Source organism: Symphalangus syndactylus, chromosome 22 (assembly GCF_028878055.3).
Source record: "Symphalangus syndactylus isolate Jambi chromosome 22, NHGRI_mSymSyn1-v2.1_pri, whole genome shotgun sequence".
In the NCBI taxonomy this organism is placed as follows: Eukaryota; Metazoa; Chordata; class Mammalia; order Primates; family Hylobatidae; genus Symphalangus; species Symphalangus syndactylus.
Genome location: NC_072444.2, coordinates 8,646,115 through 8,668,083, shown reverse-complemented (window position 1 = coordinate 8,668,083; position 21,969 = coordinate 8,646,115). Strand labels below are relative to the sequence as shown.

The window sequence follows — 21,969 nt, the reverse complement described above, 5'->3', positions numbered from 1 at the left end:
TCCACCCGCCTACACCTCCCAAAGTGCTAGGATTACAGGCATGAGCCACCGAGCATGGCCCAATTTATTTTATTTATTAAGCGGTAACCCTGAAAAAAAAAAAAAAAAAAAAAAAAGAGATTACCCTGGCCAGGTGTGGTAGCTCACACCTGTAATGCCAGTACTTTGGGAGGCCGAGGCAGGCGGACCACCTGAGGTCGGGAGTTCGAGACCAGCCTGGCCAACATGGAGAAACCCCGTCTCTACTAAAAATACAAAATTAGCCCAGTGTGGTGGTGCATGCCTGTAATCTCAGCTACTCAGGAGGCTGAGGCAGGAGAATTGCTTGAAACCGGGAGGCGGAGGTTGCAGTGAGCCGAGATCACACCACTGCATTCCAGCCTGGGCAACAAGAGCGAAACTCCGTCTCAAAAAAAAAAAAAAGAGGTCATTCTAAGGGAATGAGATTTTTGCATCAGAACGTGCAGCTGAAGAGCAAAGCTGCAGCCTGCAACATCTGCCGGGTCTTCCTGAGAGGCATGATGATGAGCCACGCTTTCTTCTGCAGACTGATGACAACAGTGGAGACTTGGACCCAGGAGTCTTGCTGACAGCTCAAACTATCACATCTGAGACCACAAGCAGCACCACCACCACTCAAATTACCAAGGTAACAGACCAGCTAGAACCTCCTTATGGAACCCAGGGAGCTTGCTGCCACCTCTCTGCAAGAAGGACCCTAGTCCATAAGCAAATATTTTCAGCTCCATCCCTAGTAAGCCACATTATTCAAAGAGTCCTGGATGGAAAGGCCCTGCTGCCTTCCCCAGCAATAAATCTAGGGAGATACCCTGAGAGTATCCCAGGCTACTTAGTCGTCTCCTAAAGGTAGGTGTGGTTGTTCTCTTTATACGTCTCTCCCTCTGGTCAGTGAGTCCCCTATCTGGCTGTGGAAGTAAGTTCAAAAAGTCAGCCTGGCCAGGCATGGTGGCCCACACCTGTAATCCCAGCACTTTGGGAGGCCAAGGCAGGTGGATCACCTGAGATCAGGAGTACAAGAGTAGCCTGACAAACATGGTAAATCCCCGTCTCTACTAAGAATACAAAAATTAGCCGGGTGTGGCGGCATACACCTGTGGCGGCATTCGGGAGGCTGAGGGAAGAGAATTGCTTGAACCCAGGAAGCAGAGATGACAGTGGAGCAGAGATCGTGCGCTGCATTCCAGCCTGGGCGACAGAGCAGACTCCATCTCAATAAAAAGTTAACTTAAGGGGCCAGACGTGGTGTAATCACACCTGTAATCCCAGTACTTTGGGAGGCTGAGACGGGTGGATCCCTTTAGTCCAGGAGTTTGAGATTAGCCTTGGCAACATAGTGAAACCTCATCTGTACAAAAAAATACAAAAAAAAAGAAAAAAAATTCGCTGGGCATAGTGGCGCATGCCTGTGGTCCCAGCTACTTGGGAGGCTGAGGTGGGAGGATCACCTGAGTCCAGGGCATCAAGGCTGCAGTGAGCTGTGATCATGCCACTGCACTCCAGCCTGAGTGACAGAGCGAGACCCTCTCTCTGTAAAAACAAAACAAAAAGTCAGCTTAAGGGAAATTATTTTTGGTATTTTTATACAACCATATTTTCCAAGCCCAAAATCAGAACTCTGGGTCTGAGGAAGAATTTTTACAGCATTCCAGGGACAAGGCCATGAGAACTTGTTTGGATGATGAAATATTGGAATTATTAGAATATAGTTTATAGGAAGCAAGAGAGAGAAAATATCTAAAATTGGAACTACCCCCAGAAAATCAGAGGCAATCGATGTTTGCTGTAGCACTAGAGGAAAATACTTTTTTTAATAGCTAAGAAACATAGCTTCTTGACCAAGCTCTGTCATCAATACACAGATGACTGGAAACCAGTTAACTTAATGTGTCTAGACCTTGGTTTTCCTCATCTACCGGAAAGAGAAATCTACCCACCCTCAGGAGATTATGTAAAGACCTTTTGACATCAATAATATAAAAATGCTTTAAAATACAAGAGCGCAGTTTCAAGCTGTGTGACATATTTGTTCATAGCCTTCAGATTTTTTTCCTCTTGAAAATGATCATGGTGGCTCATGCCTGTAATCCCAACACTTTGGGAGGCCAAGGCGGGTGGATCACCTGAGGTCAGGAGTTCAAGACCAGCCTGGCCAACATGGCGAAACCCCATCTCTACTAAAAAAACAAAAATTAGCCGAGCATGATGGCACACGCCTATAGTCCCAGCTACTCGGGAGGCTGAGGCAGGAGAATCACTTGAACCCAAGAGGCAGAGGTTGCAGTGAGCTGAGATCACGCCACTGCACTCCAGCCTGGGCAACAGAGCAAGACTCCGTCTCAAAAAAAAAAAAAAAGATTTTAATAATCCAAGGGAGTAGAAGTGGGCTCTACAAGGGAGTAGAAGGAGCAGGTCTGGTTGAGATTTTGGACAAGTAGGTTAGAAAGCTGCCCTTTGCAGTACCCAGCAGTAGATTAAAATTTGGAGTGGAGCTTTCGGAATAATCTTTGCTATTTTTCTTTTTTTGTTTGTTTGTTTGTTAATAGAGACAAGGTCTCATTGTGTTGCCCAGGCTGGTCTCAAACTCCTGGCCTCAAGCATTCCTCCTATCTCAGCCTCCCAAAGTGTTGAGATTACAAGTGTGAACCACTAAACCTGGCCTCTTTTTCTTTTGTTTTTATTCTTGTTATGTCGCTGATCTCATATGACATCCTCTCTTTGGTTCCAGACTGTAAAAGGTGGGATTTCAGAGACGCGCATTGAAAAGAAAATTGTGATCACAGGAGATGCTGATATTGACCATGATCAGGTGGGAATGTTGAGATCTGGGCCTGGGAGGGCTCCCTGGGCAGGAAGACCGATGAATACAGGAGTTTGTTTGCCATCTTCATCTGCAAAAAGTCTCTTTGGCCACTCTAGCTCTTAATTGAGAAGAAAGACAAAGAGAATCAAAGTAAGAGGCCTGTGGGATGGAGGCCACAGATTGAGGAGCCAGGAAATGTAATGGAAAGAACATGAGCTTTGGATTCCAAGACTTGATTCAATTGCTGGTTCTTAATATATTCTAGCTGTTAACTCTCTGGGCCTCCATTCTGCGTCTGTAAGATGAAGATGATAGTATCTCCCTCTCAGGGTTGTCGTGAGAATCAGGTGAAATACCGGATGAGCAGCTGGTGGCATATGGTGAGCTCAGTTAAATGGAGCTATTGCTGTTCGGAAGGTGAAGGTACCTGAACCCATGCTAGACAACATCAAAACGAAGGGAAGCGTGCCCCTGCCCTTAGAGAGCTGCAACAGCTGAGAAGACGTGAGCGGGAGCATGGTATGGTGGACAGGACACCAGCAGACCCGAAACTTGTTTTCTGCCCAACATCTCTAACTTGCTTGTGACCTTGGGCAAATCACTTTACCACTGATTTTTTTCTCCTCTCCTAGAAGAGAGTGGGTTGGTCTAGATAATTGCTGGGCCTGAGTGCTAAAATTCTATATTTTTATGTTAATTGGGTGCTAATTGTGTGCTGCAAGCAATTAGCAAATAATAAGGTCAGGATTAATGTTCCCAATTCTCTGCTGGGTGAGGTTAGAACAGGAAAGCTGCAGAGGAGAGGGGGTAGAAAAGACTGCGTGCAGATGCTTCTGGAATCATTGACAGGGTTGCTGGAGCAATAATTCTGTGGCCTTTCTATGCTGATATGCTGAGTGTCTTTAAAAAAAAACTGAGCTATGGTGCTGGCAGTTCCCTTGGAGGCAGGGTTGACAGTTACAGCTGAGAATAGCGGGCACAGGGTCCCGGAAACAAGGCGGCAAAGCCTAAATATCTTGCAGCCTGTTGGCCCAGCTCAGTGGGTCCCGCTGCTTTAGAAGCCTGCACCCACCCACTCAGTCTGGTGTGATCTGAGCTCCTGCTATGTGCTCAGTCTGCACTAGACAGCAAAAGCAATGGGGTGAAAGGTGTTTGAGGTTTGGAGTGAGACAGACCTGGGCTGAATCCTGACTCTGCGACCTAATTGATTATATGCCCTTGAGCAACTTATATTACCAGTCTGAGCTCTAGTTTCACCATCTGTAAAATAAGGATGATCACAGGTTTCTTCCAGGGTCATAAGGGCCAAACACACTTGATAGCTCAGAGAGATGCTCCAGTGTCCCTCAGTTTTTCTAGTTACTGAGAGTGCATGGAAGGGGTAAGCTATGGTACACTCTGACTGGGGAGGGAGGCACTTTAAGAACTGTTAAGGAGAAGCTGTGTGGAGCAGCAGGCTTTCATAGAGAGGTGGGCGGAGGCAGAGTCACCAAAGAGAAGGCTTGAGCTGGGCCTGAGGTGTGAGCAGATGGGTTGGGCAAACAGGATCAGGGAGGATGGGCAGGGGCCCGTAGAGGTGGTGGTTGTAAGAATGCCATTCATAGAGCCAGGAGAGCAGAAGAGGGTTTTCTTTCCTCCCTTGCCTCTTCTAGAGATGCTTCTTCAGAGCCAGGTGAGTAGTCAGCTGGTCATTTCTAGCTGAGTCCTCTTCCACAGGGGAGCCTACAGATTCAGAGACTGCAGCCCACAGAGGATGGTGTTTTTGCCCTTTTGACTTTCCCTCTGCTCTCTTTAGCTTTTCTAAAGTAATCAAAGCTCCTCCAAATCCTCAAACAGGGACCCCTCAGAAACTAAACAACAGTGTGGTAAAGAGGAAAGTCTGATCGACTTGAGTTAAAATCCCTGTTGCACGGCTGGGCGCGTTGGCTCACATGTATAATCCCAGTACTTTGGGAGGCCGAGCAGGGTGGATCACCTGAGGTCAGGAGTTCGAGACCAGCCTGGCCAAGGTGGCAAAACACCGTCTCTACTAAAAATACAAAAATTAACCAGACGTGGTGACGGGCACCTGTAACCCCAACTGCTTGGGAGGCTGAGGCACAAGAATCGCTTGAACCCAGGAGGCAGAGGTTTCAGTGAGCCAAGATCACGCCACTGCACTCCAGCCTGGGCAGTGAGACTCCATCTCAAAAAAAAAAAAAAAAAAATCCCTGTTTCACTACCTACTAGCTATGAAACAATAAGCTCTTTACTGAAATTCAGTTTCCTCACCTATCAAATGCAAATAATGAGGCCGGGCGCGGTGGCTCACGCTTGTAATCCCAGCACTTCGGGAAGCTGAGGCGGGCGGATCACGAGGTCAGGAGATCGAGACCACGGTGAAACCTCGTCTCTACTAAAAATACAAAAAATTAGCCGGGTGTGGTGGCGGGCGCCTGTAGTCCCAGCTACTCGGAGAGGCTGAGGCAGGAGAATGGCGTGAACCCGGGAGGCGGAGCTTGCAGTGAGCCGAGATCGCGCCACTGCACTCCAGCCTGGGCGACAGAGCAAGACTCTGTCTCAAAAAAAAAAAAAAAATGCAAATAATGACATTACCTTAATTCACTAAGTTGTAAAGTTTAAGTAAATAATAAGTAATGATAATACTTATCTTAATAATAATATAGTTATTAATAAATAATAACTTAATAGAGTTTCAGTAATAAGTAATGTGCTTAGGCTAGTGCATGGCATATAACAGGCCCTTCTCCTCTTCCTTTTTCTTGCACACTTCTTTACTTTCCTCTCCTGTCCTGAACTTGCTGCTTACCCCATGTTGAACACTGATTTTGTTTTGTCCTTTAGATTCATGTCTTGAGTGAATCCTCTCAGACCCCCTAGGTATAATAGATAGATAATAGGTAGGTACAATAGATAATATAGGCTGGGCACAGTAGCTCACACCTGTCATCCCAGCACTTTGGGAGGCCAAGCCAAGTGGATCATTTGAGGTCAGGAGTTCGAGACCAGCCTGGCCAACATAGTGAAACCCCATCTCCACAAAAAATACAAAAATTAGCTGGGCGTGGTGGTACACGCCCGTAATCCCAGCTACTCAGGAGGCTGAAGCAGGAGAACTGCTTGAACCTGGGAGGCGGAGGTTGCAGTGAGCTGAGATCGCACCACTGCACTCCAGCCTGGGTGACAGAGCGAGAGACTCCATCTCAACAACAACAACAACAACAACAACAAAAAAAGGGTCATATAACGGATACAACTGTGACCCCCAAAGTCCCTCTCCAGTTCCTGGAAGACAGCGCTAACCTTCCCTGTCCCTGTGTTATCAGTCCAGAAGCCTCCCTATGCAGGATAGGGTGGGTAAGGTAATTATCAGCTTGGCTTAGCCTAAAGCTGCCCTGGTACTGCAGATAGGAGTATTGGATTTGTCAGAACATCAGAGAAATGACGACCCCTGCCTTCCTTCACCATCAGGCTGTTTTCTGCCTCATTGCCCTTGTTTCTGTCTTTTGTAGGTCCTTGTACAAGCCATCAAGGAGGCAAAGGAGCAGCACCCAGACATGTCAGTGACCAAGGTGGTCGTCCACCAGGAGACTGAGATTGCTGATGAGTGAGCTCAGGTACTGGGCGTTCCTGCTGGGGCTGAGGGTGCCCACTGTCCCAGTCTGAGAGGGCTCTGGATGGGACCCTCGGACACACTGAGAGCCCATCCCCACAAAGAGGTGTCCACCCTGGGACTTGATAAAGGCAGAGGAGAGGCTGATGTGGAAGATATAGGAAATTAAGTATTTAGCTCCAACTAAAGCAGCCTGTAGCAGTGCAGGCATTATTGGGTAAGAGGAGGGACCCAAACTTGGATGTAAGCCCCCAGCTACCCCGAGTCTTCATGCATCCTGCTGGAGATCCACTTCACCTTCCCCCTCTCTTCTCTCTACTGCTCTGCTTGCTGCTGTCACAGGTCTCTTTTTTTTTTTTTTTTTTTTTTTTTTTTTTTGAGACGGAATCTCACTCTGTTGCCCAGGCTTGAGTGCAGTGGCATGATCTCAGCTCACTGCAACCTCCGCCTCCCAGGTTCAAGCGATTCTTCTGCCTCAGCCTCCCAGGAAGCTGGGACTACAGGCATGTGCCACCATGCCCAGCTAATTTTGGTATTTTTAGTAGAGACAGGGTTTTACCACGTTGGCCAGGTTAGTCTCGAACTCCTGACCTCAAATGATCCACCTGGCTTGGCCTCCCAAAGTGCTGGGATTACAGGCATGAGCCACCACGCCTGGCCAGTCACAGTTATCTTTGAGCCAGAACCTGGGAGAGCCAGAGGAGAAAAAACCAAGAAGAGCAGGACCAGGCTGTCTGGAGATGGGTGGGTGTGCAGAGCAGAGAGGGAATGGCTGAAGCTCTGAGACCAGAGTAGAGCGCTGGGAGCAGGGAAGCTGCTTTTTGGGAACCAGGGATCCAGATAAATTCATGCCTAAAAGTAATTTACAAAAGACTTGAAGCCACCAATCTCACTAGGTGGGACCAGGCCCTGTAAAGCTGCTCACATCCCATTGTCACCGATGGCCATAGGAACTTGGCAATGGGACTGGGAAGCTTTTTCCTTTGCAGGATTTTAAATTTTGCTTCTTTGTTTTCTCTAGGAACTAACCTACCCCAACTCTGCCCTTCTCCCATCCAAGAGAAACCAGCAAAATGATAAAGAAGCTAACCTGCCATAGTCAGACTTCAGACTTTCAAGATTATTCTAAATCACCAGAAAATTAATTTCATTTTCTATTGGGAGTTTATACCAAGAGATTCTTTTAGATCTTATTGATCCTTTTGAAGAGCTTTTTCTATATTAGGATATCAGAATTGTTCAACTTTTCACTCTATAGACTGTTTTAAGAGTTTTGGGGGTTTTTTAATTGGGTGGTTTGTAACCCCTTCAGCCTAGCCTCTGCCCATTTATTTCCAACCCCAACAGACACTGACAAGGTCCACGGAATTCTTCGGGAAATCCTCCAAGGACGCTTGTCAGCTGTGTTGGAGGCCAAAGCCAGCTTAGTGGGACTTCCGCGTCTCTCCCTAGTCTTATCCCCTTTGGAGGACGGCAGAAACTTCATGAACCAGCCCTTTCTCAGAGCCAGTGATGTGAGTGTATCAGAATGCCAGGGAGGGCACCAGCCCTGATCCACAGACCTCGGAACAATGCTCCTGTTCCTTTGTTGCAGGTGGTTTTGGTAAGGCAGAGCCCTCTGCTGAGAATGTAGTATTGTTTTTCCCTCTCCCTCCTGCTCTTTCTTTTTGGAGCTTCTTTGGGTCAAAGACATAGAAGTTGCTTCAGATACCTGATACTGTGAATGTTTGAACATATCCGTGGCCTTCACCTCTCCAGCTACCCTTTTACCTCAGAAGCAGTGGCTCAGCTAAGTGCTCCCCCTAGCTCCCATCTCAGGAGACCAAATCTCACAGAAAAATAGGCACTTTGGGCCAAAAGCTCTAATAGAACATTTTTAGTGGTGATTTGGGGAAGGAAAGTTAATGAGGTTTTTAAAATAAGGTTTTCTAGTTTTGAGAGTGTGCACTTCACACAGGGGAATGGGGTTACTTCTGTCAGATCCTGGGCCTTTCTTTGATCCCAAATGACAAGAAATGTGGCTCAGAGAAGGGTTTTTCTTTTTTGACCTTTTTTCTCTCAACAGGAACCTGCCTGAGGACACCCTTCTAGAGCAAGGAATTGGCTTTTAGGAGCCGTTCTCCCCACAAGACACCACATGACAAGGGGTATAAGCCCCAGCCCTGCTCATTTCCACTCACCAGCTGAGGTCTGTCAGGTTTTGAAGGCTTGATTTTGTGCTGGGTTTGGGGCTTAGTTTTCCTTTTTTTGGTTTTGATTTTTGAAAATGAAGATGATGCCCTAATTCCTGGTAAGGATTTGGGGCATAGTTTTTTTTTTTTTTGAGACAGAGTTTTGCTCTTGTTGCCCAAGCTGGAGTGCAGTGGTACGATCTCGGCTCACTGCAACCTCCGCCTCCCAGGTTCAAGCAGTTCTCTTGCCTCAGCCTCCTGCGTAGCTGGGATGACAGGCGCCTGCCACCACGCCCGGCAAATTTTTTGTATTTTTAGTAGAAACGGGATTTCACCATGTTAGCCAGGCTGGTCTGGAACTCCTGACCTCAGGTGATCCACCCACCTTGGCCTCCCAAAGTGCTGGGATTACAGGTGTGAGCCACCACGCCTGGCCGATTTGGGGCATTTTTATTTAACAGGACTTCTCTAACCTTCCAACTGCTTGCCACAAACACATTGGCCTCAAGGCTCCTTAGAATCCCAGTTCCAGGCTAGAAGTGAACTTCCTAAAATAGACAGTGGGTATCGGGCAGCAGTCAGTCACTGGGGCTCAAGGGCAGTGAGCAAGAGAAATGTCTAAAGCTGCTTCTCCCAACACTCTCCAGAGTCTCCACTGCCTGAATTTTGTTTCGGCTGGTTTGAACTCATTTCAGGTGTGTGCATTTTTCTTTTGGTACCCATGTGAGACATGAGCAACAGGAGGGAGGGAAAGAAAGAGCCCAGGTGGGATGTGGGACAGGCTTGGGGGAAAGAGCTTGTCCTATCTCAGGAACAAACTTACAGGCTGTGGGCAGAGGGTCTGAAAGGTGGGGCTTTGGGATAGTGCCCAAGGCTGGCCATGTTGCCAGGAGTGGTGGCAAGTGAGAAATGCAGCTTACATCAAACGAACATGTAGTGCATGCCCACTGCCTGATGGCCAGTAGAAAGAGCTACCAGGGCTCGCAGACCTGTGGAACGAAGAGGATGGGGAAAAGGCAGAGGGCACTGAGTGTCCCTTTAAAAACGAACACACTGAATATTCCGTGTGATCTAGAACAGTGTGGCAGCTTTCACAGCACAGGACCGTTCATCAGGGGCCTAAACGTTTCCCTCAGCTCTGTCACCAACTCACTTCTCTCGGCCTCGTTGTCTATAAATTGGACGAGAAGAGCTCTAATGCCTTTCAGGCTCTTAGAAGCCATAGAGTTGGACAAGCCCAGCAAGATGGGTGTCCTTCCAGGCCTCTTCCCCTTTCCTTCATCTCTGGCAACAGTTCTTGGGGTTTGGCAATTGTTTGGATTTTTTTTCTTTCTGCAGTTGTGTGTATGTATGTGTGTTTGTGTGAAGAAAAACAGACTCTGTCCAGGTAGAAATGGTGAAGAGGGGGAAGAGAATTACATTTCCAGGGTCAGAAACTTGGCAACAATTTTCCTAGAGTGACTCAGACACACCAGTCACAACTCTTGCTGCAATTTTAATTTGAGAAATAAAAGATTTCCTCCAAGCCACATGAGGACTCTGGCACCCACCCACAAAGCAAGACCTGTATTTATAAGCCGAGGGCTCAGGGAGCCCAACTGCAGGACCTGTCAGGGCACCGTGACCCATCGCCCTCCCCGCCCCCCGCCGGGCCGTGTGTGTTGGGGGGATGCTTGGCAGCTGGGCCTGAGGAGACCACAGGCCTGGGGAAATGGAGCCGGAGCTGTGGCCTGACGCCCTTTGATGCTCACGGGAAATGTCTGCCCCGGATCTCAGCCCCAGGCTGGTTTCTGCACATCTCTCTCAAATGTATTATTTTGGTGACAAAAATGAAGGAGCTTTGTAAATTTTTTTTAAAATTATGAATCATATCAAGTAGTTGTTTACATTTCTTGAAAAAATAGGAACTCGGGCAGCAGAATCAGATTGGCAGAATCCTTAGACTACACAGGCAATAATCAAGTCTGCTGTTTTGGCCTTTCGTAGTAGGAGAAGTGGTTGTAGTGTTTAGATAGTGTTTGGTATTGCTTCTTGTATTGCATTTTTTTCAATAAACAGCAACAAAAAGAACTGACTCTGAGGATTGATCCACTTTTAAATTGCTCTTCTACCAACAACTTGGGAAAAATTAAATATGGATGGGGGAGACCTAAACTCAAGTCATTTTCTAAAGTAAGTTACCCACATTGAACAAAATGCAGCTTCAACGTTGAGTAAAGGGATTTCTGAGAGCTGGCCAATGCCTTTTGCCAGCTGCAGTGAGATTCTGCAGCACAGGCCACGATAAAGGACGGAGAGAAGGGCCTTCTCAGACTTACGTATTTGCAGAGGGGCCCAGACCTCAGTATGAAGGCATTGGCAGTAGTGTAGCTCTAGAGGGATGTACCCCAGATGGCGGAGGGAGGAAAGGGACTGGGGGTAGGAGTTCAAGGCTCAGTCCTCATCCCAGATGGCAATGGGGAGTCTCATCCCATGGTCCATCTTCCCAGAGGCCCCACACTCCATCACCAGTGCCGCCTTGGAGGGAGCCTGCCCCAGCCTGTAACATCCCAACCTACCTCCCAGTCTTAGGGGCCCTTGCCCACCACTTTCTTCGGTTTGCCAATTCACTGGGTACATCTCCCAGTCACCTTGGCCTGGACCTCCAGCCCCCTTAGGGCTAAGGCCACTTACAGAGGCTGAAGAAATTCCTGAGGTGAGTCCTCCACACTGCACAGTGAAACGCACCCTCTCCAGCTCACTGAGCCCTGGTGCAGCTGGCATTTCTCTGCCCACATGCAGGTCAGGATGCCCTTCACAGCTGCTGTGGTCAGAGCATCCATCCCCAGCCTGGGATGTGACTGAAGCATCTGTTAGACGTTGAGAATCCTGGTCCTCTGGTCCTATTAGCATGGTCCATGCTGCAGCCTCAGAGCAGGCTGTCTCCCTTCTCTTCAGACGCGGGCCCCCAAGTCCCCTCCTCCTCCCAATTTCGCATAGCCCCCAAGACTGAGGCGGTCCAGCCGTGGCCAGCTTCGGTGAGCACAGTCCCGAGCTGCCGGGGCCCCAAGGAGGAGCTCCCCGAGGCCCAGATCCAGAGACTTGGAATGTTCAATGCAGGAGCCAGGCGGCTGCACGGTGATCACATGGCCAGTCTGCGTCCGTGGACCCCAGGGTGGGGGCAGCCCGGGGCCCTTCAGCGGGTAGCTGTTGAGCAGGGCAGGTAACCCCAAGCGAGGATTAGCAGGCTCTGAACGCAGACTCCGCACTGACGGGACGGGTGAAGTACCCCGACGCGGGGACGGGTCCCAGATTTCTGGCTCTGCGCAGCCCACGGCTCGGGGAGTCCTAGGGCCGGGGCTGGGAAGGAGGGCGCAGTCCCAGCCGGGGCCGTCGGGGGGCCGGAGCGCCTGGGCCCGCAGCACCCCCTGGCGGAGCCGTCGCGTCTCCGAGTCTCGGTTCTCATACAGCAGCGTATTGGCGCAGATGAACACGAACAGGCCGACGCCCATGATCACCGGCCCGAGGAGCCGCAGCCGCTCATGCGGGCCGTGAGCCCGGCCCCCGCCGCGACCCTCGCGTCGCAGCTCGCTCATCTGGGGCGAGCTGGCATTGGCAGCCCGGGACCCTGGGGCCCCGGCCCGGTGCGGCCAGTAGCCGGCCACTGCAATGCCCATACCCACCAGTACCACGAGCGCCCCCAGCGCCGCGAACGCCCCCGACGGCGAGCGCAGCCGCAGCCGCGCCCGCACCCGCAGAGGCTCGGGCGGGGAGCGCGGGCGCCGGCGGCGGCCCAGGCGGCGGCCCAAGCGAGAGACGCGGCCCTCGGGGCTCCTCCGCACCTCCCCGCATTCTTCGGGGCTCCCGGCCGTCATCTCGCCGTCGTCTGGGCGCTCTGCGGAGAGAAGATGGGAGGCAAGGACTGGACCGACGGGCCTCTAGCTTCAGGGCGCCAGGTTCGGGGCGCAAATCCGGGAGGGAAGCTCCGGCCGCCCAGCCCAGGCCGCTTGGAGATCCCTGGCGGCCACCCCCGGATTTTCCCGGGCGGCGAGGCGGGGAGCCGCCCCCGCTCGGGTTTTCCGCAGCGGAGCTCCGAGCCAGGGACGCGCGGCAGAAGCCGGAGTTGGCCCGGCCCGCGGGCGGAGAGGAGGGAGGGGGGCGCAGGCTGTTCCCTGGCGCATCCCGGGCTGCGAATCTCCTGCCACCTGCGTCCGGTTCGCAAGCCCGCGGGTCTTGGGCCTCGGGATACGTGCGGCCCCCAGCAGCCGCGTCTCCAGGGTAAGTACCTCCCAGGCTCGACCCCACCCCCGCACGTGGCTGCACCGTAGCAAATGGGGCGGGGGCGCTCGGGCCTCCCAGGTCCACAGGGGTCGCTCGCTGGGCCCCACCTCCCCCTTCCTGCGCTTTACATACCGCAGCGTGGGAGGAGGGGGCGTCACCGGCTCCAGCCTCTCCCTGCCCGCCCCCTCCTTCCAGAACTCCTCCGCCCGCACCGAAGCTGCAGCAGGAGCGACTTGAGCTAGACACCGGGAAGACCGCTCGGACCAAGACCAGCCAGGCAGAGGATGAGAGGCGGCGCCGACTTCGCCTAAGATTTCCATCAAGTGCACTCATGAGAGGCCTCTCCCTCCCCCAGCGGTCGTGCTGGGGCCACGGCAGCAGGCGGGGGTGCTGGTGCCGGGCGCTGGGCCCCGCCGGACGGATGCCCTCCCGGCTCCCCCGTCGGCCCCGGCAAGGCTGTTCCCAGGTTGCGGCGTTTCCAATTTGGGCTCCTCCAGATGAATCATCCCCCTTTCCCGCCGCCTGGCCTCCTTTCCCGCCTCCTCCGCCCGAGGCCTCCGTGGCCCGTGGCCCGGTCAGAGCAGCACCGCCCCCTGCGCCTCGGGATCCGGGCCGCACGGCTTAAGCCCTCCCGATTGCTGGCCGCGCCCTGCCTGCGGCCTGTGGCCTGGATCCCGGCCCCAGCAGGAGTAGCCGAGCTGCGTGCAATGTGGCCCCCACGAAAGGGAGGGCGAGGTAGAAGACGCGGCCGCCGCCCAGGCGCCCCAGGCCGCAGGAGAGGAGGCTCAGGGCCTAGCTGTCCAGGGTCGTCCTCACTGCTCGCGTCCGCTTCCTAAAGAACCACCGCGCTGGGGCCCGTAGTCGAAACCTCGGGGAGGCGGCCTTGCTCCCAGACCCACGCCCCATCTGCACCCCAAAGCTCAAAAGCAGGACACCCATCCCTGCCTCCGACTGCAGCGCTCAAGGCCCGGGCCTAGCAGGGAGCCGCCACTCTCCCGCGTCCAAAGCCTGGTTTCACAGATTGCAGCTACGGCCCAGGGAGGCCGGGGAGCCTGCCCGACCCCGCACTAGGCGGGAGCTCTGCCAGGTCCGACGCCGGGCTCCGGGGCCCCAGCCCTAGGCCCCTCTCAGGACAGCCACGGGAGTGTCCGGGAGGAAGCGAGGCCCATCCCCTCCTTGTCCCTGAGTTTGCAGCCCTTTCCCCAGCCCGCAACTGGAGGAGCGATCATCGCTTCAAGCCAGAGCTGACGCTCCCAGCCCCGGCTCCAGCAAGGTCACCCGGAGCCCCCGCGCGTCGCTGCCGCGAGGGAGGCGAAAACAAGCAGAGTGAGGACATGGGGACACGCGCAGAGACCCCGCGCCATGGAGGGAGTGGGCCGACGCTGGGGACACCAGGGAGGCGGAAACTTGGGGACACAGCGCACAGCCCGACGGAAGCTGCTGGGGCCGAGTCCCCAGGACTCCAGGGTCCCGCCACCGCCCGCGTCCACACTCCCGCCTGGGGGAACGGGAGGGCCGCGCTCCCGCCCCCAGGGGCCCTGACCGAGGGAGGGAGGGACCAAACGAAAAGTTCGGAAAAGTGGAGTGCGGACCCCTGGACCCCAGCTCGGCTCACCTGGCGCCGCAGCGCCGCGCGGGTCCGGGTCCCAGTCCGCGCGCCGAGGCTCCCGAGCCGCCCGGGTCTCCCCGGCCCCGCCCCGGCCCCGCCTCCAGCCCCCGGGACCGTCCGACCTGCGCCGGGCCCGGCCCCACCGCCGCTGAAAGGCGGCAGCTCAGGTCAGAGGATCGCAGGTAGGCGCCGTGTGCGCGCCTGGTGACTCCGGGCACCCGGGCCCCGAGTCCTGCCATCCCCACTTTCCCACCCCCCAGCTTACATCGGTCGCAAAGGCCCAGAAAGGCGCCCCCTTCCTACATGGGAAACTGAGACCCGGGACCCAGGAGCCCCGACACCCGCACGTCCTCCCCCGCTTCCCAGAGCCCCTCATCCCAGGCGCCCGGGGAGCTTCCAGGAGGAGGCGGCCTGAGTCCCTGCTCTGCCCCGGTCCCGCAGCCCTTGCTGTCGCTGAACCTCGCGGACTTCATCTGTGCAATGGGCACCAAGGCGTCAGCCCCGCAAGATGCCGAGAGACAAGACCCAGACGCCAAGGACCAGCCCCGGGCAACTCCGCAAAGCCCCCAGCGAAAGCAGCGCCCGGGGAGCGGCGGGCCTCGTAGCTCAAAGGACGGGACGGGGTGCGGAGGTGCCGCCGGGTACCCCTAAGAACAGGCGCCCCTTCGCCAGTGGGGAAGCGGACTTGTTCCCAGTAACGGGGAGGGTGTTGAGAGCTGCGACCCCGCCGACGAGCCCGAAGGGGGCGGCCCGGCCTTCGCGCCCTCCCGCCCCTGGAGGCAGGAATGCAGAGCGGGGGAGCCAGGGCGGTCGGCCCAGTTTCCATGATGCGGGGGGCGGGTTCGGGGGAGGCGGCGACCGATTTCCAGGCTCAGCGGCCGGGCCGGGCCCCCCGGGAGGAATTTCCGGCCTAGGATTGATTAAGGCCCGCCCCTCCCCCCGGCCGTGGAGACCCCCGGCGCGCGGCCAGGGGGAGGGGCGCTAATGAGACCCGGCTGCGCGCCGCGGACGGGAAGGGGACCCCAGGAAGGGGCGGGCCGGGGCCACCCCCGACGCGGGGCGGAGCCGGGTCCCGGAGCCGCACGGCCAGGCCAGGCCTTGAACCTGAGCTCCCGCCCTCTGGGTCGGCGGAGGAGAGTGGGGGTGCATCAGCGTCCCTGGGACCCCCTCTCCCAGCTCTTGGGAGCCCCCTCGGGGGGTCGGTGAGGTCACGGGCGGACCAGAGGGGCCACAGTGGGGAAGACCGAGCCTCGGCTCCCGGGCTCCATCCCTGCGAGTCCGGGTGCGAGAGCGAAGCCAGGGCCTCCTTCTTGCCTCCCCAGTCCGACTGGAGGCTCCTGAGGTCTCGGTCCGCTCCACGGAGGCCTCCCTCCAGCTCCTTTGCCTGGGACCCCCACCCCCATCGACCCTCCGCTTCGTCCACTCCCCGCACACTGACCCCACCGCGGTCGCACCTCGGCCTCCCAGCTCTCCCTCCCACCCCTGGGCTCCCTCAATCCCACCCCACGCCTGCCCCTCCCGGCCCACTGCTCTTCCTCCAATAAGCCCGGCTTCTAGTCCGACTCCCTGGGCCCCTCGATCATCCCCTGCCTGCAGCTCTGTGAAGGGCCCTTTGTCCACCCAAGCACGGGGTCAGCCTTGGCCCCTTCCTCTCCCCCTCTCATCCCACCCACAGAGCCTTGGGGGCCCTGCTCTTTTCATCTGGGGCCAGCCACGTTCTCCCTTTCCCGTGGCCACTGTCCTGCTCCGGCCTCCAGGCTCCTGGGGCCCATGGTCTCTTGCCTCCCCGCGACCTAGTGCACTGCAGACAGGCAGCAAGGGTTTCCACTCTGAATCTGAGCCTGCCACTCCCTGCTTAAAACCATCAGTGACTCCCCAGATCGAGTTGGAAATCTCTTCTTGTCTCCACAAACTGGCCCCGGGCCTCTTACACTCCCTCGGGGCTTGGTGGGTCCTTGCTTTCCGGCAGGAACATTTACTCCCTGGTCATGCCCTTGCCACCTTCTACACATCCTTCAGACCCTGGGCCTTCCCCCCCGCATCCCCAGACCAGGTCAGTACCCGCTGTCCTGCTCTGTTATACACCCTCACGACACCAGCAGCTTCCCTGTGCACCTGCAAACTGAAACCACTGGGAGTGGAGTGTTTCCTGTCTGTGTCCCCACTGGCCATGACTTTGAGGGGCAGGACTAGGTCTGTCTTGCTCATCCCTGGAGCCCTGTGCCCAGCACAGTGTCTGCCCACAGCTGGCCATCCCCATTAGAGGAGGGTGTGCAGGCCTGTGTCTCCTCCAGCTCAAATCCCTTCCTGATCTCCATGCCAGGTGCCCTGGCCCAGACAGCAGGAAAGAAAGGACTCCTCTCTGTCTCAGGCTCCCCATCTGTAAAAGGGGAGAAATAACACCTACCCCACAGTGTTGTTTTGAAGGTTAAATAAGAGTTCACACGTGGCTGGGTACGGTGGCTCACACTTGTAATCCCAGCACTTTGAGAGGCTGAGGAAGGAGGATCACTTGAGCCTAGGAGTTCAAGACCAGCCTGGGCAACATAGCGAGACCCTGTCTCTACAAAAAAATTTAAAAACTAGCCAGACACTGCGGCGCATGCCTATAGTCCCAGCTACTCGGGAGACTGAGGCAGGAGGATCTCTTGACCCCAGGAGTTTGAGGCTACAGTGAACCATGATTGCAAAGCCTGGGTGACAGAGTGATATCCTGTTTCAAAATTTTTTAAAGAGGCTGGGCGTGGTGGCTCATGCCTTTAATCCCACCACTTTGGGAGGCCAAGATGGGAGCATGGCTTGAGGTCAGGAGTTCGAGACCAGCCTGGCCAAATGGTAAAACCTCGTCTCTACTAAAAATACAAAAATTAGCCGGGCGCAATGTCTCACGCCTGTAATCCCAGCACGTTGGGAGGCCGAGGTGGGTGGATCATGAGGTCAGGAGATCAAGACCATCCTGGCTAACACGGTGAAACACCATCTCTACTAAAAAATACAAAAAATTAGCCGGGTGCAGTGGTGGGTGCCTGTAGTCTCAGCTATTCGGGAGGCTGAGGCAGGAGAATGGCGTGAGCCCGGGAGGCGGAGCTTGCAGCGAGCCCAGATCCTGCCACTGCACTCCAGCCGGGGCGACAGAGCGAGACTCTGTCTCAAAAAAAAAAAAAAAAAAAAAAAAAAAAAAATATTAGCTGGGTGTGGTGGTGGGTGCCTGTAATTCCAGCTACTCAGGAGGCTGGGGTGGGAGAATCACTTGAACCCAGGAGGCAGAGGTTGCAGTGAGCTGAGATGGCACCACTGCACTCCAGCCTGGGTGACAGAGTGAGACTCGATCTCAAAAAAAAAAAAAAAAAATTTTTAAAAAGGAGTCACATGTTGAACGCCTGGCACAAAGTGGGTTCCAGCAAACATCTCTCCCACTTCTGACCATGACATTTCAGGTACAGAGGGCAGTGTTTGAGGTGGGTAGAAACCTTCCCTGGGGTCACTGGGGTGGCAGAGGAGGGAAGGGCCCCCTTTCCCAGATGTCCTGTTTAATTCTCTTGAGAGCTCCAGGAGGTCAGTGCTATGCCCAGTTCACATATGTGGCTTGGAAGAGGCAAAGCGACCTGCCCACAGGCACAGCCAGGCTGATCAGTGCCCACTTCTGTTCGGAGGGACCGTCCCCAGGACGCTTGGTTAGGCCCTGTGAACGTGCAGATGTGTGGGCAGCTAGTGGCCTCAATATTGGGACCCTGATTGCTCCCAGGCCAGGACCCTTCCTGAATCTGCCCTGGCATCTGTGTGACCTGGACTCCACTTCTGAACTTGGAGGGGCCTGGATGAGATGTCCCCTGGGGACCAGGGGATGAACATTTCTCCCCTAACCTTCTCTGTGGAAGCAGGAAACCTGATTCAGTGACCCCGAGGCCCCTTCCAACCTGAGGCCCCGTGTCCTCTCCAGAGGCCACCTCACAGAAGGAATGGCTGTTGCCTCCTGCATGTCCGTCCCTCTCCGGGCCATGGAACAGTGAGGCCTGCAAATTCATTTTCTCTCACCCCCACTTTAGGAACATCCCATCTGGGCTGCCTGGGCTCCAGTCATTGTTTCAGGGTGGCCGGGAGGGCTCAGAGGACACAGCCTGCTGCTAAGGTGGTCTCTGGACACTGTGCCTTACGGCTCCTCTCCAGAGACACCACAGCCTCAACTAAGAATTTGGAGCCCAGCTTCAAAGGGGAGAGACAGCATAGTCTGGGGCCTGGTTTTGCTGTTGCTGCTGAGTTGTCTGCTGGGTGCTGGGCAAGTCCCAGCCCTTCTCGCCACCCCTGCCTCTGTCATGAGCCCTTCGCAGGTAGGACTGGCTTGCAGACTCAGGGAGAGATGATTGGAAAGTAGAATCCAGAATCCCGGTCTCAATGCCCCATTATATAAAGGCAGAATCAATACCCAGAGAGGGGCAATGACTTGCCCAGGGTGACCCAGCTAAGGAATGGTGGAGTTGGGCTTCAAGCCTCGTGGTCACAAAGTCCTGTTTGGGACTCAGGATCTTAGAGGGCAACAGTCCTGAAATGTGAACCCCAAATCCATCTCCCACTGCATGAAAGCTCTGACTTGGGTGAACCTGGGCTCCTTAAGGATGTCTCTGGGCTCCTGGAGAAACCTGAGGGAGAATGAGCTCCCCATCTCCATGGCTTTCTGGAGCCCAAAGACACAGAGGCAGAGCCTGGGTAAAGCTGGGAAGGTCAAGGAGATGAGACCCTCCCATGGGACAGCCTCCTGCCTGAGTCCTTTGGCAGAGGGATAACAGTAGGAACAGCACCATCTCACCCAGCTGCCCCCGCTACCAGGACCTTTGTACCCATCACTTCAGAGTACAAGACACCCCTGTGAGCCTGGCACAGCACTCACCTGTAGCACACATGTGGAAACAGCTTCACCAGGTCCGGTCCTGTCTGTGGTCACACAGCTGGTCAGTGGCAGAGCCAGGGTCAGAAGCAGGTGTGGTGGGGTTGTTGTTGTTTTGGGTTTTTTCGAAATGGAGTCTCACTCTGTTACCCAGGCTGGAGTGCAGTGGTACGATCTCAGCTCACTGCAGCCTCTGCCTCCCAGGTTCAAGTGATTCCCCTGTCACAGCCTCCTGAGTAGCTGGGATTACAGGCATGGGCCACCATGCCCGGCTAATTCTGTATTTTTAGTAGAGACAGGGTTTCACCGTGTTGGTCAGGCTGGTCTCGAACTCCTGAACTCATGTGATCCACCCACCTTGGCCTCCCAAAGTGCTGGGATTACAGGTGTGAGCCACCGCACCTGGCCCAGAGTACTTGTTTGTTTTTGAGATGGAGTTTTGCTCTTGTTGCCTATACTGGAGTACAATGGTACTGTCTTGGCTCACTGAAACCTCCTCCTCTCAGGTTTGAGCAATTCTCCTGGCTCAGCCTCCCGAAGTACTGGGATCCCCCCTCCTCGGCCTCCCAAAGTGCTGGGATTACAGGCATAAGCCACCACGCCCGGACGCCAGTTTACTTTTTTATGCCTCTGTTTCCTCCTCTACGGAAGGCTATTAGGATCAAACCCCTGAGCTCTGGTAACAGCAAACAGAGCACAGGTGGGGGATGGCTTTTCTGGCCTTCAGCTGGTGCTCGCTTCTCCCACCTGTAGAGTGTGAGGCTGAGGCTACTGATTGCATCTCTTCAGCCACATCCTCTGGGCTGGCTGTTAGGGACCAGAAAGGAAGCAGCCCTGGGCCCTATCCAGATGCCTCAGGGGTTGGGGTGAAGACTTGTCCACCAGAAGTGGAAGAAGCCACAGCTGACTGCTTGAGGAGTCATGCCCCCATAACCTCAGGGCAGACGCTTCACTTCTCAGGCCTGTTTCTGCCTCAGACTGTGTCCAGAATTGGTGGGTTCTTGGTCTCCCTGACTTCAAGAATGAAGCTGTGGACCCTTGCGGTGAGTGTTACAGTTCTTAAAGGCGGCATGTCCGGAGTTTGTTCCTTCTAATGTTCCGATGTGTCCGGAGTTTCTTCCTTCTGGTGGGTTCGTGGTCTCGCCGGCTCAGGAGTGAAGCTGCGGACCTTCGCGGTGAGTGTTACAGCTCCTAAGGCCGCGCGTCTGGAGTTGTTCATTCCTCCTGGTGGATTCGTGGTCTCGCTGGCTTTAGGAGTGAAGCTGCAGACCTTCGCGGTGTTACAGCTCATAAAGGCAGCGTGGACCCAAAGACTGAGCAGCAGCAGCAAGAGTTATTGCAAGAGCAAAAGAACAAAGCGCTCACACTGTGGAAAGGCACCCAGCGAGTTGCAGCTGCTGGCGTGGGCAGCCTGCTTTTATTCTCTTATCTGGCCCCACCCACATCCTGCTGATTGGTCCATTTTGCAGAGAGCCTAGTGGTCTGTTTTGACAGGGTGCTGATTGGTGCGTTTACAATCCCTGAGTTAGACACAAAGGTTCTCCACGTCCCCACCAGATTAGCTAGATGCAGAGTGTGGACACAAAGGTTCTCCGAGTCCTTACCAGTGTAGCTAGATACAGAGTGTCGATTGGTGCACTCACAAACCCTGAGCTAGACACAGGGTGCTGATTGGTGTATTTACAATCCCTGAGCTAGACAAAAATGTTCTCCACGTCCCCACCAGACTCAGGAGCCCAGCTGGCTTCACCCAGTGGATCCGCACTGGGGCTGCAGGTGGAGCTGCCTGCCAGTCCCACACCGCGCGCCCACACTCCTCAGCCCTTGAGTGGTCGATGGGACCGGGCACCGTGGAGCAGGGGGCGGCGCTCGTCGGGGAGGCTCGGGCCGCACAGGAGCCCATGGGGAGGGGGGAGGCTCAGGCATGGCGAGCTGCAGGTCCCGAGCCCTGCCCCGCGGGAAGGCAGCTAAGGCCCAGTGAGAAATTGAGCACAGCAGCTGCTGGCCCAGGTGCTAAGTCTCTCACTGCCCGGGGCCGATGGGGCCCGCGGGCCGCTCCGAGTGCGGGGTCCGCCAAGCCCACGCCCACCCGGAACTCGCGCTGGCTGCAAGCGCCGCGTGCAGCCCTTGTTCCCGCCCATGCCTCTCCCTCCACACCTCCCCGCAAGCTGAGGGAGTGGGCTCCGGCCTTGGCCACCCCAGAAAGGGGCTCCCACAGTGCAGCGGCGGGCTGAAGAGCTCCTCAAGTGCCGCCTAAGTGGGAGCCCAGGCAGAGGAGGCGCCCAGAGCGAGCGAGGGCTGTGAGGGCTGCCAGCAGGCTGTCACGTCTCAAGACTACCTGCCAATTACCCATCTCAGAGGGTCATCAGAGATGGCTGAGCCCTGCCAGAGGTGCCCGATAAACCTTAGCTGCCTTTATTGTTATTATTTCTACTTCTATTAACTGAGCTCTGATGTTCTACCTCGTATCTGTGGCCTTTTTCAAATTCTTTTTTTTTTAAGACAGGGTCTTGCTCTGTCACCCAGGCTGGAGTGCAGTGGTGCCATCACAGCTCACTGCTGCCTCAACCTCCTGGGCTCAAGCGATTCTCTCACATCAGTCTCCAGAGTAGC

At 55.0% G+C, this 21,969-nt stretch overlaps 2 protein-coding genes across 45 annotated transcripts in view; one reads left to right on the top strand and one right to left on the bottom strand.

Moving 5' to 3' along the window:
* Positions 1–10,679, top strand: part of EPB41 (erythrocyte membrane protein band 4.1) — a 230,018-nt gene extending 219,339 nt beyond the window's left edge. For 34 of the 42 annotated variants that reach the window (XM_063631419.1, XM_063631417.1, XM_063631410.1 and 31 more), the window contains 4 exons: positions 548–649; positions 2,747–2,827; positions 6,334–6,438; positions 7,456–10,679. In XM_063631419.1, coding sequence (XP_063487489.1) covers positions 548–649; positions 2,747–2,827; positions 6,334–6,432 — 282 coding nt within the window. In that variant the 3' untranslated portion in view covers positions 6,433–6,438; positions 7,456–10,679. The remainder of the gene's footprint in view (positions 1–547; positions 650–2,746; positions 2,828–6,333; positions 6,439–7,455) is intronic. The other 8 variants (XM_063631418.1, XM_063631411.1, XM_063631397.1 and 5 more) reach the window with 1 other exon arrangement.
* TMEM200B (transmembrane protein 200B) lies at positions 10,088–21,266 on the bottom strand. Of its 3 annotated transcripts, none has more exons than XM_055261372.2 (2): positions 19,360–21,266; positions 10,088–12,479 (listed from the first exon to the last, which is right to left on the bottom strand). In XM_055261372.2, exons 1-2 carry the CDS (start codon positions 19,370–19,372, stop codon positions 11,539–11,541), a joined length of 954 nt encoding a protein of 317 aa, XP_055117347.1. In that variant the 5' UTR covers positions 19,373–21,266; the 3' UTR covers positions 10,088–11,538. The 3 variants fall into 3 exon arrangements, with proteins under 3 accessions (XP_055117347.1, XP_055117348.1, XP_055117349.1); XM_055261373.2 differs by lacking the exon at positions 19,360–21,266 and adding an exon at positions 14,481–14,629; XM_055261374.2 differs by lacking the exon at positions 19,360–21,266 and adding an exon at positions 12,998–13,332.
* Between the last annotated feature and the right edge of the window lie 703 nt (positions 21,267–21,969).